Consider the following 15573-nt stretch of genomic DNA (forward strand, 5'->3'; position numbering starts at 1 on the left):
ACCAGAACCTTGCTCTTATGAAAACCAAAGATACTACTAGGTTTTGGTCTAAAATAAAATAAAATTTGTTCATCCCTTCGATCACGATCCATCTATAATAGAAATTCATAATAGATTACTATTTCAGTAATGTAAAATCATAATATTACATAAAAGTAGCAGTAAAACAGTCGCTAAGATGAAAAAAAATAAAGTCATGAGTAAAAAAAAGTACTTGCGTCGATACCCGCGCGATGAGCAAAACGCCGCCTGATGGTACACGGCGCAACAAACCACCTCGTCCAAGTGACTGGCGCACACTTTCGAGAAGTGAACTGCATACAGGGGTGGGGGACGGAACAAAACTCAGCTACCAAATGAACGATTTACGTACGAATAATTTTGACAAAATGGCGGGTGTTTTAAATTTACTGTGAGCAAAATGCTCATAGCGCGAGTGCTCGCGGGTTAATAATAAATACAGTGTTTTGATCTATTTAATTTTGTTGTCATTATTAAATTATATATTAATTATATTAATTGTTAATTATATTATTTTAATTTATATTAAAAATGGCGAACCTCAAAAGTTATCGTTTTGTACCATTATGTACGAATACTACAAAGGCAACTCCTGACAAAAATGAAAAATCGGTGATCATAAATATATCAACATCAAGAATATTATTCGTAACTAACTAACTAACTAATTTGGAACCAACTAACAAATCGTATGTAAACGCTATGTACTGCAGTTAATAATAGCTATAACATTATGACGTCACAACTGTGGTGACCAGTCATGGCGCGTTTTTAGTCACGTGATTCTAACTTAAATTTCATCAATTTTTAATTGCTTATAATTAACGGAAAAAATTTTTTTTGTAAGTTATTTGCATTAAATATCAATATTATTAATAATAAAGTTTCAAAATACATAAAAAAAATCAATAATTTTTTTTTATTCAAATACTCAATTACAAATAAATAAAAAACACAATCAAAATCAGGATTATCTTTATTTCTGACATTGTAGATACATCGGAACTTTCGTTGTGCTCTTCTCTCTCATTTTCACTTTCCCTACCTGTGTTAATAATCATTTCATCGATTAATTCAATTAATCTTTAAAAACAAAACCAAGAAAGGTATGTAATAGCAGCTCTATATAATTCCACACAGAGAGAACACGTGCAGTCACCACCAATATTTAAAGACGACTGATTTTTGAGTTTTTTGACTGACAGGCTACCGTCACCTACCGCCCGATTTGTTTTTGACTGTGTATGACCGTGAATTGACTTCTATTTCTTTTGAACAAGGTGTAAAATGAAAGTGCATTGTTTAGGGCTCTTACGATTCAATGATTCGAGTGTTTTCGGAAATACGACAATTAGCGAAGATTTGCATGCGCATTATTAATGTTGGAGTACTGTACTTACTGTTATTTTAATATTAGTATTATTCACTTTTCATTATTCTCTCTTCTTTCTGAAAATTTAATTATAATTACCCGCACTCGTATTACAGTGCGTAAGAAAACTTCTGAAAATTCACCGATTTTTATTAAAGTAATTATCTATAATCTATAATATCTATAATTATTATATATACTAGCTTCCGCCCGCGACTCCGTCCGCGCGGATGTCGGTCTTCGCGTGGATGGTTTATTTCTCCATTTTGAGTAACTCTGACAATGACATCTTATAAATATCTATTGGACCCAAATACGGCTAGGCCTATAATAATACGCAACGTGTTCGCGGTTCTACAGAACAACGTCTATGGATAAAACTGAAAAATTTAGATTAATTTTTTTTCTACGTATTTTTCCAGGATAAAAAGTATCCTATTTTACGCCCAGGATAATAAGGTATAATTATACCAAGTTTCATCGAAATCGAACCGGTAGTTTTCACGTGATGTCTTCACATACAGACAGACAGACAGACAGACAGACAGACAAAAATTTTTTTAATTACATATTTGGGTTTGGTATCGATCCAGTAACACCCCCTGCTATTTATTTTTTCAATATTTTCAATGTACAGAAATGACCCTTCTACAGATTTATTATATGTATAGATTATTAATATTATAAAGCTGAAGAGTTTGTTTGTTTGAACGCGCTAATCTCAGGAATTACTGATCCGATTTGAAAAATTCTTTCGGTGTTAGATAGCCCATTTATCGAGGAAGGCTATAATATATCATCATGCTAAGACCAACAGGAGCGGAGCAATGCGGGTGAAACCGCGGAGCACAGCTAGTGTAGGTGTATAGATTAAAGGTAAGTCTGAGAATAAGTCGTTGACTTTACATTTAACAATTAACAATTATTTACAAAAATAACTACCTAACGATAAGGCCGCCCTTTACTGTTTCTGTTAAGTCTTTGTTTTATGTATTTATTTTCAAAGCAATAAAGAATATTCATTCATCCAAAAATAAAAATGAATAATTTAATCTGTGTATAGTTATTTTCCATAGTTATTATTTCTGGTAACTTCGTATAGGTAATTTCTATATATAATAAAACCGGCCAAGTGCGAGTCGGGCTCGCGCACAAAGGGTTCCGTAGCAGCAAATATAATAAATTACAGTTAAATCAACCTATCTCAAAAACTATAAGAGATACTTTGATCAAACCAAAAATCGTTGAAAGAGTTAATTAGCATGCATCACCTCTATTTTTTTTAGAATTTTATACCCCGTAGTTATAAAAATAGAGGGGGGGGGACATACTTTTTACGACTTTGAGAGCTGATATCTCAAAAACCGTTCACTTTAAGAAAAATGTTTTTTAGAAAACTTTATATCATTTTAAAAGACCTTTCCATTGATACCCCACACGGGTATGTACATCGAAAAAAAAAATTTCATCCCTCAGTTACATGTATGGGGGGCCCCACCCCCAATTCTTTTTTTTACTATTTAGTGTCATATTTTTGTAGCGGTTCATACAACACATATTCCCATCAAATTTCATCACTGTAGTACTTATAGTTTCCGAGTAAATCGGCTGTGACAGACGGACAGACGGACAGACGGACAGACGGACATGACGAAACTATAAGGGTTCCGTTTTTGCCATTTTGGCTACGGAACCCTAAAAATGAATCCTTATTTCCCTTCGTCACGGCATTTAGCGTGAACGGCCGGACCTATTTCGATAATTCTTATTTTTATGCGTTCGTTAATGTCAAGAGAAGTATATTATGAAAGAAAAACTCACGAAATTTGCGCCAAAAAATAAGAAAATACTAAAATATAAACTTCACGTATTTGACAATTTGCACGAAGACAGGACACAGGACTAGTCTGAGGGTTCAGCTAGATACGAAGCGCCATCTAGTTTCAAAAGTATATATTTTATGTGTCAAGTTCCTCAACTAATGTCTCTTATTTCATTAATCTTGGCAACGTGGCGGTAAGGTGCATTATCAAGTATAAACTGACAAATTTTTAACCATAGTTAAGTTTGTATTGAATAAAGAATATAAAATTAAATGTGTTTATTATAAAACAAAGTCGCTTTCTCTGTCCCTATGTATGCTTAAATCTTTTAAACTACGCAACGGATTTTGATACGGTTTCTTTAAATAGATAGAGTGATTCAAGAGGAAGCTTTTGGTATATATTTTATTAGGTTTTTGACAAAGCGGGCGAAGCCGCGGGCGGAAAGCTAGTATTTCATAAAATACAAAATACAGGTTATATTAAATTGATGAAACATATTACAATTAATCTTTTTTAAAGCCTTAATAGGTTATCTAGGTGTTAGCACGGCTATAAATGATGGTTATTGATTAGGAAATTAGTTTTTATGAGTTGCTTCTGATTTTTGATAGAGCCCCCTGGGCCCCTATGTAGAGTCACTTAAAAATCAACACTGAATAACTTATTTATATATTTGGCTATATCATTTGTACTAAACAGAATTTTATTAATGAATCCTAAAATATGCATAAAGAAAATAGGTATAATATTTTGGTTAAAAGATATTACACATAGGATATTACACATATAAATCTAAATAACAATGATATTACACGTTGTGTGCATACGCCCTCTATCATGACAAAGCATAAAACTCTATGAAAAGTAAAAAAAAGTGAACACTTAAGAATTATATTTCTATTTTATATAATCCATACCACGTATATTTTAGGGCTCGATTTACAAACATAAAGAACTTATCATTGAGCTAAATTTTAGAGACGTAAATAATTAAACTTTTAGGTAGATATTTTAATATTATTCAAACCGAATCACTAAATACATAGTATAAAACAAAGTAGTTTTCTCTGTCCCTATGTATGCTTAAAACTTTAAAACTACGCAACGGATTTTGATGCGGTTTTTTTAATAGATAGAGAGGAAGGTTAGAGTATATAATTTATTAGGTTTTAGACAAAGGGGGCGAAGCTCGAAGCCGCGGGCGGTAAGCTAGTGATATTACATTCCAAATCTCGTATAATAAGTATACCTTCATAGGTTCTACACTGTTTTACAAACATCATCATATTCATCAAATTAAATTAATATCAAAATAATATCAAATTCATCCTTTATCAGCGTGGCTATAATTTTTCGATTTTCCCGCCCTAACAGGGCCCTGAAACGTCAGCCTTACAACTGACAGCGTTTAGGTAAAGCTATTAGCGATTATAACCCTTCGTTACAATCTATAGTATTATATTATCTGTATAAACCCTTGTCTAACTAATGGTTCGATGAGATTGCAGTATGGAAGGTAATAAGTTAACGCTTCAGAGCAATGTACGAGAATTTAACTTTTGCAATATATGGCTATAGTTACTAATACTAGATAATTTATGAATTTTAAAGTCTTGAGAAGCGTGGTAGATGTAAAATAGTATCATGAAATGAATGGATATGAAATATATTTATTAACAATATTTATTATTTATCAATAAAAAACAATACATATAAAACAATAAGTAATACAATTCCAATTTTCGAAAAAATGAAAGGTTTCAATAATTCTAGACTGATACAAAAAAATATCTATCTCTTTAAAAACATTCACAAATATCGGTCCAACAGTTTCCGAGCAACACCCTTCACAAACTTTCAAATGGCTGAAAATCAGCAAACCCGCAATAATTAAACGCCCATTAAAGGTGTTAATCAATGTGTTAAACCAACGTTAGTCCAGCATGCTCTCGACCTATTTCAGCAAATAAACGGGACAAGAAAACAGAGTCTCACTCAAGAATTAAGTGTACCTTCGACGTAAAGCCTTTAGTAAAGACAATGGCGCTTTTAAAAAAATATATTTTAAAGAGAAAAACATACAAAAGGTCGCTTAATCTTAAAGGTGTGAGAGGGTGATGCAAGCATAGAGACTTAGCTGTGTAAAACAGGGATGCACGGATGAAAATCAATTTATTAGACTGTGACGTCACAATACACGCATGCGCTTCCCACCCAATCCCGGGATAGAGTTGCTAGACCTGCGGAAACTTTGCGAATTTTCCGGGAATTTTCTTTGTAATTTTTTTTCTTTATGTTAATCATTATGAAATTATATATGAAAAAGTATTAAAATATTGCTCTATAAGATGTTATTTTATTTGGTATGAAAAATGTCACTACAAATATTAAATCACGGTACGCTGGGGAACTAACGTTAATCGTTATGTTGAATTTTAAACATCGTAGAGTTACAAATATTCAAACTTTATTTTTGTTTCGTATAAAGTTAAACGTTTTACTGAAGATTGCCCGTTTATAATTAATTATGAGATAACTTTTATTATATTTTAACAAAAGTAGACACTATTTATACGAAGGAAATAACCACTATAGTACCTACTTTTATAAATAACGATCCACGTTTTAATGATCATCAAGCTCGGTTGAGGGTCAATACACAGTAAACCACATGTTTGCTTATTTTTAATAATTCACTGGCAACACCGCTTGCATCTGGGCGGGCGGCCCGAAATAGCGCCACGCGGGGGGTGCGGCTCAGTAGAGCGGCGACGGTGGCGCCGACAGCACGCGATGGCGTCCGTCGCCGCATGGCTGCCGTTCGCGCGCGCCGCGGCCATCGGCTGGGTCCCCATCGCCACACACCCCCTGCCCCCGCCCCCCGTCCCCAAGGATCGACGCCGTGCTGAGGATGAGAAGCTCCTCATCAACGTCTCCGGGAGACGGTTCGAAACCTGGCGGAACACCCTCGAGAAATATCCCGACTCCCTCCTAGGTTCCTCTGAACGCGAATTCTTCTATGATGAAGACAGCCGGGAGTACTTCTTCGATAGAGACCCCGATATATTCAGGCATATACTCAATTATTATAGGACGGGTAAACTGCATTACCCAAAACACGAGTGCTTAACTGGTTACGATGAGGAGTTAGCTTTCTTCGGCATCCTCCCGGACGTTATAGGTGATTGTTGCTATGAAGACTACAGGGACAGAAAGCGGGAGAATGCCGAACGTCTAATGGACGACAAGCTCAGTGAAGCTGGGGACCAGAGTCTGCCCCAACTCACAGACCTGCGGCAGAAGATGTGGCGGGCGTTCGAGAACCCGCACACGTCGACTGCGGCTCTAGTATTTTACTATGTTACCGGATTTTTCATTGCCGTCTCTGTGATGGCGAACGTCGTAGAGACGGTACCCTGCGGGCACAGACCTGGCCGCGCGGGGACCCTGCCCTGCGGGGAGAGATATAAAATAGTATTTTTCTGCTTAGACACAGCTTGCGTGATGATTTTCACAGCTGAATACTTACTGCGACTGTTCGCTGCGCCGGATCGTTGCAAGTTCGTTCGATCCGTCATGTCCATTATTGACGTGGTGGCTATCCTGCCATACTACATAGGGCTGGGAATAACTGACAATGATGACGTCTCCGGGGCGTTCGTGACGCTGCGGGTGTTTCGAGTGTTCCGAATCTTCAAGTTTTCCCGGCACTCCCAGGGACTGCGGATCCTGGGCTACACGCTGAAGTCGTGCGCCAGTGAACTCGGCTTCCTTGTGTTCTCCCTGGCGATGGCTATCATCATATTCGCAACTGTGATGTTCTACGCTGAGAAGAACGAACAGGACACGAATTTCACATCCATTCCAGCTGCCTTCTGGTACACCATTGTGACAATGACCACCCTGGGGTAAGTTCTGAGTAACCTGAAAAATTAAGATCAAATAAAATAAAAGTTTTGATTGATGTCTGGCATATGTTACACTTCAATTTTGACACAAAAGGTTTTTACGTGCGTGTGATGAAAATCAACGGAAGTCGATCCAATGCTAGCCATGACCTTATTCTTCTAACAATCCCAAGCTGTTAATATTCTGAGAAAAATGTAAATGCAGTGCCACCTGTCGCCTCCATTAAATATTAACAGCTGTCATGGCTGAAGGATTTCCCTCCATAAATTGATTCTGCTGAAAAATTAATGGCGTGCAGATTGGTTGCGTATCAATGCGCCATGTTATTTGGATTTGTCTTTGATATAATGTCATTGCGACTGTCATTATGATATAGTTTGTAGTGACTCATATTGTTAGCAAACGCGTTTTTGCGTGCGCGTAAACTTATTTTTATCGGATAAATAAGAGCACATAAATAATGTTTTTTTCAGTTTGATTTTTTAATATGCAATGGAAATTTTCACGATCTTCTAAATAAAAATGCGTATCTATGCAAATTGTGGGTTTAGAACACAGATTAATATGCTAAATATACCTAATACATAGTTATACATATACAATTATTATTTTATCAGTCTTTATCCTACTACTATTATAAAGGCGAAAGTTTGTAAGTATGGATGTATGGATGTTTGTTACTCTTTCACGTAAAAACTACTGAACCGATTACAATGAAATTTAGCACACATATAGAGGGTAACTTGGATTAACACATAGGATAGGTTTTATCCCGGAAATCCCACGGGAACGGGAAATATGCGGGTTTTCCTTTGAAAACGCGGGTGAAGCCGCGTGCGGAAATCTAGTATCTTACTATTGACAACTTGTTATCATAAAAATAGTAAACAAAAGATCAAAATTGGCTAAAAATACATTACCAAACAAGTCATACACATACACATACAAAATCTCTACAAAAATGGTTTTAAAAGTCGCTAAGTCACTGTTTATATTGTATTACATATTCATGTGAACCTTTTCAATATATTTCCAACCCGGAATCTTCAATGGACCGACCTTCTTGGATAAGTAATTAGGGGTCGAAAATGATAAAACGTCTCTCTGGGACCATCAAGACTGTTTTATCTGAAAGACCTCTGAAATATACATACTTTTTCAATGCTATTACAAGCATTTTATGGTTGTTCAACCGGAAATCAAACCCATATACTTAAATGGAATCAAATATAAAGGACGAATCGAGGAGAATCCCAAAAAAAGAAGTTTCGTCTTTTATAGTCTTGTTTTTATAGTGTATCAGTAAAAACGTGATTTTTCTAGAAATCAAGATAAATATAATTATAAATATTGCGTTGTAACTATGCCAAAATGCAAATATACGAGCAATGAAATGAATGGATAGTTTTGTAGATACTTATGAGCGTCGATCATCATTAATAGCTTGAAAAAAAAATCTCATATTTTCTTTTAGGATTTAACTTTATTTAAACGATGATTTTAAGTCGAAAATTATTATACATATCAAGAACATAATTTATTTAATATAACTTACATTTAAAATGTAACAAGAAATTAGTGAAATTACCTATAAATAATTTTAAGAGGTAGACGCGAACTGATTTTTGAAGTGAAACTTCTTTATCGGGGTTGGAAAAAAATTTAGTGTAACATTTTTTCGTTACGCGTGACATTTTTCCGTTACGCGCCATCTTTTTCTTATCCCTACCACGCGTGATTCGACGTATTTCTGTAAAGTTGCATATAGTAAATTATTTTTTGAAAAATAAGGCCATAAAGAAGTTTCACTTCTTACGTGTGTACACTAATACACGCACAATTTTTTATTTATTTATAAAAATGTACTGAATATATTGCAATGCTTTTGTAAGTATTATTTAATTTATGAATTGTAGAATGATAATGTATAGCTAACTGTAAATGAAAAGGACAATGAATTTTGGACAGGATTTAAAATAGTTGGAATATTTATTTACTCAAGCGTAAAATTAATCATATTTATAATACTAGTGGTCCGCCCCGGCTTCGCCCGTGGTACATATTTCGCAATAAAAGGTAGCCTATGTCCTTTCTCGTTTATCAAAATATCTCCATACCAAATTTCATGCAAATTGGTTCAGTAGTTTAGGCGTGATTGAGTAACAGACAGACTGACAGAGTTACTTTCGCATTTATAATATTAGTATGGATTATGGAAACGGAAAAACCTGTATATTTCGATAAAAGCCTTTCCAAATCCCTGTCTAAAAATAAAACGATTCCCAAATAACAATTTAACGTACCTCAAATCGTTATTCTTTCAAAAGAGGTTTCTCCGTTTAGAATTAATATCTTCGTTTTTGGGTCACGTCTCAGAAGCGAGTGAGGTCTTAAATCTTTGCTAAGATTCTGTTTGAGATAAATAAAATGATGTGCCTTTGTGGTTAACGATAAGGGAGCATTCAACGTTCGATTTAAATTGTTTATAGAGCGGATTTGGTATCATCAAATTCATTGTTATAATATTCTAATGAAAAAAATACTATATTATAGGTTTATTTCACAATATTTTACACTATTTGAGGTATATGCTGAATCGAACGTAGCTTAAAGCTCTGAAACCGTAAATAACAAAAAGGACGATACACATAATATTTTTTTTGCGTTTTCGTTCTTTATAATATTATAAAAAAATACAATGAAAATAATGAATTATATTTTGAAAGTTGTTTCCTTCTGTTTCAAGCCATATTAGGTGAATTGATCTAGATGATTTTTTTTTGCAGAAATCCTACTAATATTATAAATTATGCGAAAGTTTGTGAGGATGGATGTGTATGTGTATGTTTGTTACTCTTTCACGCAAATACTACTGAACTGATTACTATGAGATTTAGCACACATATAGATGGTAACTTAGATTAACACATAGGATAAGTTTTATCCCGGAAATCCCACGGGAACGGGAACTATGCTGGTTTTTCTTTGAAAACGCGGGCGAAGCCGCGGGCGGAAAGCTAGTATATCATATTCTCGATTTGCAAAAAGGCTTTCTTTCCAAGTTAAGCCTTTTGTTCTACGTAAACCACTATACTCTTAGATGTTGTTAGTATGAAGCTAATAAAAAATTCAGTTCCCTGAAGCTTGCAAAGATAAATAGAGAAACTTTTTTGTTACATAAGTCATAAAGTTTTATCTGCCTTTGTCTGTTGTATTCGGTTCGATTCCCGATAGAGAAAAGTCATATAACCAGTTTCATAACTTCTGGATATGTGTTAATTATTTTATCTGTCAGTATGTTAATATATTATGTCAACAAGCGGAAAATAAGCTATCAGTAACTCTATCAATATCTACAAGTCTCGAATCTGGATTTTTCTAGTACACAAGACTGATTACTTGATTCTGCGATTTAAAAATCAATACGAAATTAAACATATCCCCAATTTTTTTTAAATTAAAATAGGTATAGATATCAGTATGTTGATTGAAAAACTCTTTTTGAGTTTATTTTTCTATGACATATTCTTTTCATACTGAGAAGAATCCATAAAAAATATAATAAAATATAGATAGATATAAATATGTAGTAGGTATTGTATATCATATTTGTCGAAATTATTCTTAGATGTTTTGAAATAAAGTGAAGTCCCATGTCCCCTAATGGGGTAAGGGGCAGATGCATTATACATCTGTTTCACTGATCGGGACAAGTAGGATCAGCCTTCTGTGTCCTGCGAGACAGAGACATTTTTTTTCTTCGTCTCCACCGGGAATCAAACCCAGGACCCCTCGGTGTTACGCTCACGCGTCAACCACTGTACCAAGGAGGCGGTCTGTTTTGAAATAGAAGCATGTTAATGATATTCATCTGTTATTGGAATTAGTGCCAGGATCTCCAGTGATACTAATTACTATTTTCACTAACTAATTAATAATAACTATTTTAAGAGCGATGGAGAAGTAAACATACTTGTTTATATGTGCTTTTCAACTATATTATATCTGCAGTTGGTTAGTTTCTATTGATATTAGCCGTTGTGGTCGAAATCAGATTTCAATAACTTTTTAACCGACTTCTTAAAAAGGAGAAGGAAGTTTACTCGAATGTATGTATTTTTTAATTTATAGTTAATTATTATTCTTATAATAAAGTATCTATCAATTAAATTTAAAATTTGATACTTTAATTAAAATATTTCCGAACTTAATGCACTCATTGTATGTAAAATTACAATCTTTTATGCCGTTCAATATTAATTTACTTCGAACAATGAAAATATTTCATACATTTTGCTTGGTGAAATTAAAAATTCTTTATCGGAAAGCTTTTAATAGTATTACTAAATACCTACGTAAAAAGATAGAGCAAATTTATACGTTGAAATTATATGATTTTGTTTGCAGTTTTTATACAAAACTAGCGGTCCGCCCCGGCTTCGCCCGTGGTACATGTTTATTGTTTACGTTTTCTCTACTTAAGAACCATCCTCGTACTTCAAGGAATATAATAAAAAAAGAATTATCAAAATCGGTTCAGCCGTTCTCGAGTTATGCGCTTACCAACACATTTTGCGATTCATTTTTATATATAAAGAAGATATTGAGTATAGAACTTCTACAACTATAACCTATTAATTTGTGCTAAAATCTGATGTTATAATGGAGATATATTTATCTATACTAATATTATAAAGCTGAAGAATTTGTTCGTTTGTTTGAACGCGCTAATCTCAGGAACTACTAGTCCGAATTGAAAAATTCTTTCAGTGTTAGATAGTCCATTTATAGAGGCTGTTTAGGCTGTATATCATTACGCGAAGCGCAGCTAGTATGAAATAATCCATTATAATATTCAAAGATTAACATTTAACCCTAAGTAGGATTGGCGACGTTTTAATTTAGACTCTTATAATCCTATTATTTAATCCTAGATGTATGGAAATAGTGTATTTACAAATAAACTTTTTTTACGTTACAACTTTGCTTTATATTCACATGACAGAAATAATTTTATTTACGTGTTAAGAAATAATTACGAAATATAGAACAATTTACTTATTCTCGCATTTACTACGCCATAAAAAATAATATTTATGAGTTTTTACAAATTGTAATATTTTAAAGTGGGTCAAGTTTGTGACAGACAGACTGACAGTTTCGAAACTGCGGTTATATATATACATTTTCAAGATTATTGCTTTGTTTTGAAAAATCGTTTGAAGTGATGAATGAGTCCAATTAAATGTGTTTTATTTTAATGCGTTTTTAAGTTGTCTTTTGATTTGTGAGTGTTTAAAAGTGGACTTGATAATGTATGCCAGGAGAGACGAAAGATGTCATTTTAATTAATATAGTATGATACAAATATATACCTACACTAGCGGCCCGCCCCGGCTTCGCCCGTGGTACATATGAAAAATAGATGTTGGCCGATTCTCAGACTTACCCGATATGCACAGAAAATTTCATGAGAATCGGTCCACCCGTTTCGGAGGAGTATGCAGACTAACATTGTGACACGAGAATTTTATATATAAGACTAGCGACCCGCCCCGGCTTCGCACGGGTGCAATGCTGATACAAAATACACTACAGAAAAACTGTGAACGTTGTATATAAAATTAAAAACATAGCGGCCCGCTCGACTCGCCCGATAGCCGGGCGGCCGGCCGGTACCGCCGCAAACGCTACGTCCCGCAATTTTTAAATCTGTAATATCTTCGAAAATATTCACTTAAATCAAACGGTGTAAAGGGCCATATAGATCTATATTAAATGAACAATGTATTCAAGGTATTTAATTGGTTAAGGATTAATGCTGTATTGGTTAAAATCGCATCGAAAATTAGCCATTATTTGTCGTAAAAAGTAAATGACAAAAAAAAGTTATTGTGGGTTATCCATAAGAGATAGGCATATACCATCGCGGACTTTTCTGTAGACCTTTTCAATGTGTATAATACTTAGCACATTATTTTGATAAAACTCGTAGGGTTCAGCCTGCGTTTGCAATGTAAGCGGAAATAATGTAAAAATTTACGACATCATATTAGAAACCTCAAAAATAACAGTACTTCTCCACTATTTAATGGATGTTATTATACATATAAACCTTCCTCTTGAATCACTCTATCTATTAAAAAAAACCGCATCAAAATCCGTTGCGTAGTTTCAAAGATTTAAGCGTACAAAGGGACATAGGGACATAGGGACATAGGGAAAGCGACTTTGTTTTATACTATGTAGTGATTTGTAGTATTTGTTTATCATACGGTGCATTTACATCCAACGAACATAGAGCTAGAGCAAGAGCATTCTTTCTCAGTGTTGTTCAGTATTTAGAACATTGCATACCTATAATCTTTAGAACGAAAGAATGCTCTACGCCTGTTTACACACTAAAAGAATTTGACATAGTGGGGTTAGAATGAACATTCGCTCGTTTGAAGTAAATGTACCGTAAGAACCTACATACTTGATCTCATGTGCAACATTCTAATTTCTCAAATAACGAACCTTAGACACCATTACAATTTGAATATCTTCAAACGGAAGTTTTTAAAATTTAATAATATTACCGAAATTATCGATACTGCAAGATTTATTTCTACAAAATATTGATTGGCCTTTTTTGACCCACGAGACTACATTATGAAGAAATTTGAAAACATAGAAACCCGTTTCAGACTGACATACATCTATATGTCTATAAATAGTAAATACATACAATATATTACGGTTCTACCCTCAAGGGTTATAATATTATTACGTGGTATGGATGAATGTGAACAGCTGTTTCACTAATCGATTTTCTCAACGGCTAAGCAATTTTCTTCGCTGAAATATTATGCTTGATTGGTATACATGTTATTAGAATGATAATAAATGAATTCGTTTATTATTGTTTGATATTTGAGATCAACGCAAATACTTAAAAGTATCTATGTGATTACTTGTCTCTGCGATTTTCATATTTTGGAAAACTTATACATATTTATGAATTACACTATTTGGAATCAAATAATTTTACTTAAATCATATTATTATTATCTGATCACAAATTGTACTAATATTGTTTTTCACACAATCTGTTGGTTGCCTGGAAGAGATTACTTGTTAGTAATAAGGCCGCCTTCTGTGTTGTTTTTACTAGTTTAAGTTCAATTGTACCTACTTTTGTTATGTTGGCAGCACAATAAAGTGTTTAAAATAAAATAAATAAATAAAAACTACACTACACTTTGTCACTCCGGAATAATATGTAAGTTTTCTATCGATGAAACAAATTATTTAACGAATAAATTACTAGTATTACATCATACACAAATTCACACAAAATACTGAATTTATAATAGCAAAGATTGAAAAATTTGGAAAATCCAAAAGTGCACGCCTCATAATTTTTTTTTAATAATTATTTATTAATTATTATTTTTGTTTATTTAATAACAATTAAACCACATCGAATCAGACCCTGAAAAATGAAAGGGTTCTATTCCTGAGCATACTCAAGCGTAAGAGAAAAAAAATGACTCGATTAGTAAAGTATTTCGGTCGCTATCGTGTTAACAAGAAAATCCTCCGCACATACAGACACACGGACGTCCAAGACAGAACTTTTTTAAACTGTTTTTTAACTAGTTTAAATAACAAAAATGACATCAAAATTATCATGAATGTTAAAAATAGTGTTTTTTCTTAATATGTGTGTGTATGTATTATCTTACAAGTGCAATGTATGATACATAAAGACATTTTAAGTTTGAAAAATCAGATGTTTTGCGCGAAGTGACAGTAGTACCCACCTCAACGCTTCGCTTATGAGGCGTGCAATATGAATTATCATACGATTAACAAAAACATTGTTATATGATATTATAGCATGGATATCAACTTGAACAACGTAAAATGGGTATACTCTAAAGCAATAAGTGATATAGCGCATAACCCCTCAAGTATAAGTTATTCATGACATAAGCGAAGCGAGAAGTTAAACAATTAACTTGAAGCAACTTAGCATAGACTTGGGGCTACGTTAGCTTAACTAAGTTATGAGCTGGCTAATTGCTCTTTAACCTTTACGTGGGTCCTGGGGTATCATTTTGATGGTGACGGGTTAACTGTTTTCGGGCAAAGTGTTTGAGAGGAAATGAAATTTTGTTGTAAAATAGAAGACCTCCCTATTTGTTATTAATAAAGAAAGGTAAGATAGTAAAGTTATAAAAGTACAATTTTATTTTTGATAAACGCTTTTAACACGGTTTTACTCCACCTATATGTTTGTATGTATGTAACCGACTCCTTTAGCTATATGCTCCGCGCGGTTTCACCCCCGTGGGTCCACGCCTGTTGGTCGTAGCGTGATGATACAAAGCCTATAATCTTCCTCGATAAATGGGCTATCTAACAGCGAAAGAAATTTAACCGCACCAGTAGTTCCCG

The 15573-nt window shown here is 33.8% G+C and overlaps 1 protein-coding gene across 2 annotated transcripts in view; it reads left to right on the top strand.

Annotated features, from left to right (window-relative positions):
* The first annotated feature begins 6001 nt into the window (after positions 1 to 6001).
* Shal (Potassium voltage-gated channel protein Shal) overlaps positions 6002 to 15573 on the top strand; it is a 61705-nt gene continuing 52133 nt past the window's right edge. For both annotated transcript variants that reach the window (XM_089710420.1, XM_089710421.1), the window contains exon 1: positions 6002 to 7127. In XM_089710420.1, coding sequence (XP_089566546.1) covers positions 6013 to 7127 — 1115 coding nt within the window. In that variant the 5' untranslated portion in view covers positions 6002 to 6012. The remainder of the gene's footprint in view (positions 7128 to 15573) is intronic.

The sequence above is a fragment of the Colias philodice genome, chromosome 24 (assembly GCF_061535455.1).
Source record: "Colias philodice isolate Cphi_HAF_F1 chromosome 24, ilColPhil1 Martin Lab GWU primary, whole genome shotgun sequence".
NCBI classification, from domain to species: domain Eukaryota; kingdom Metazoa; phylum Arthropoda; class Insecta; order Lepidoptera; family Pieridae; genus Colias; species Colias philodice.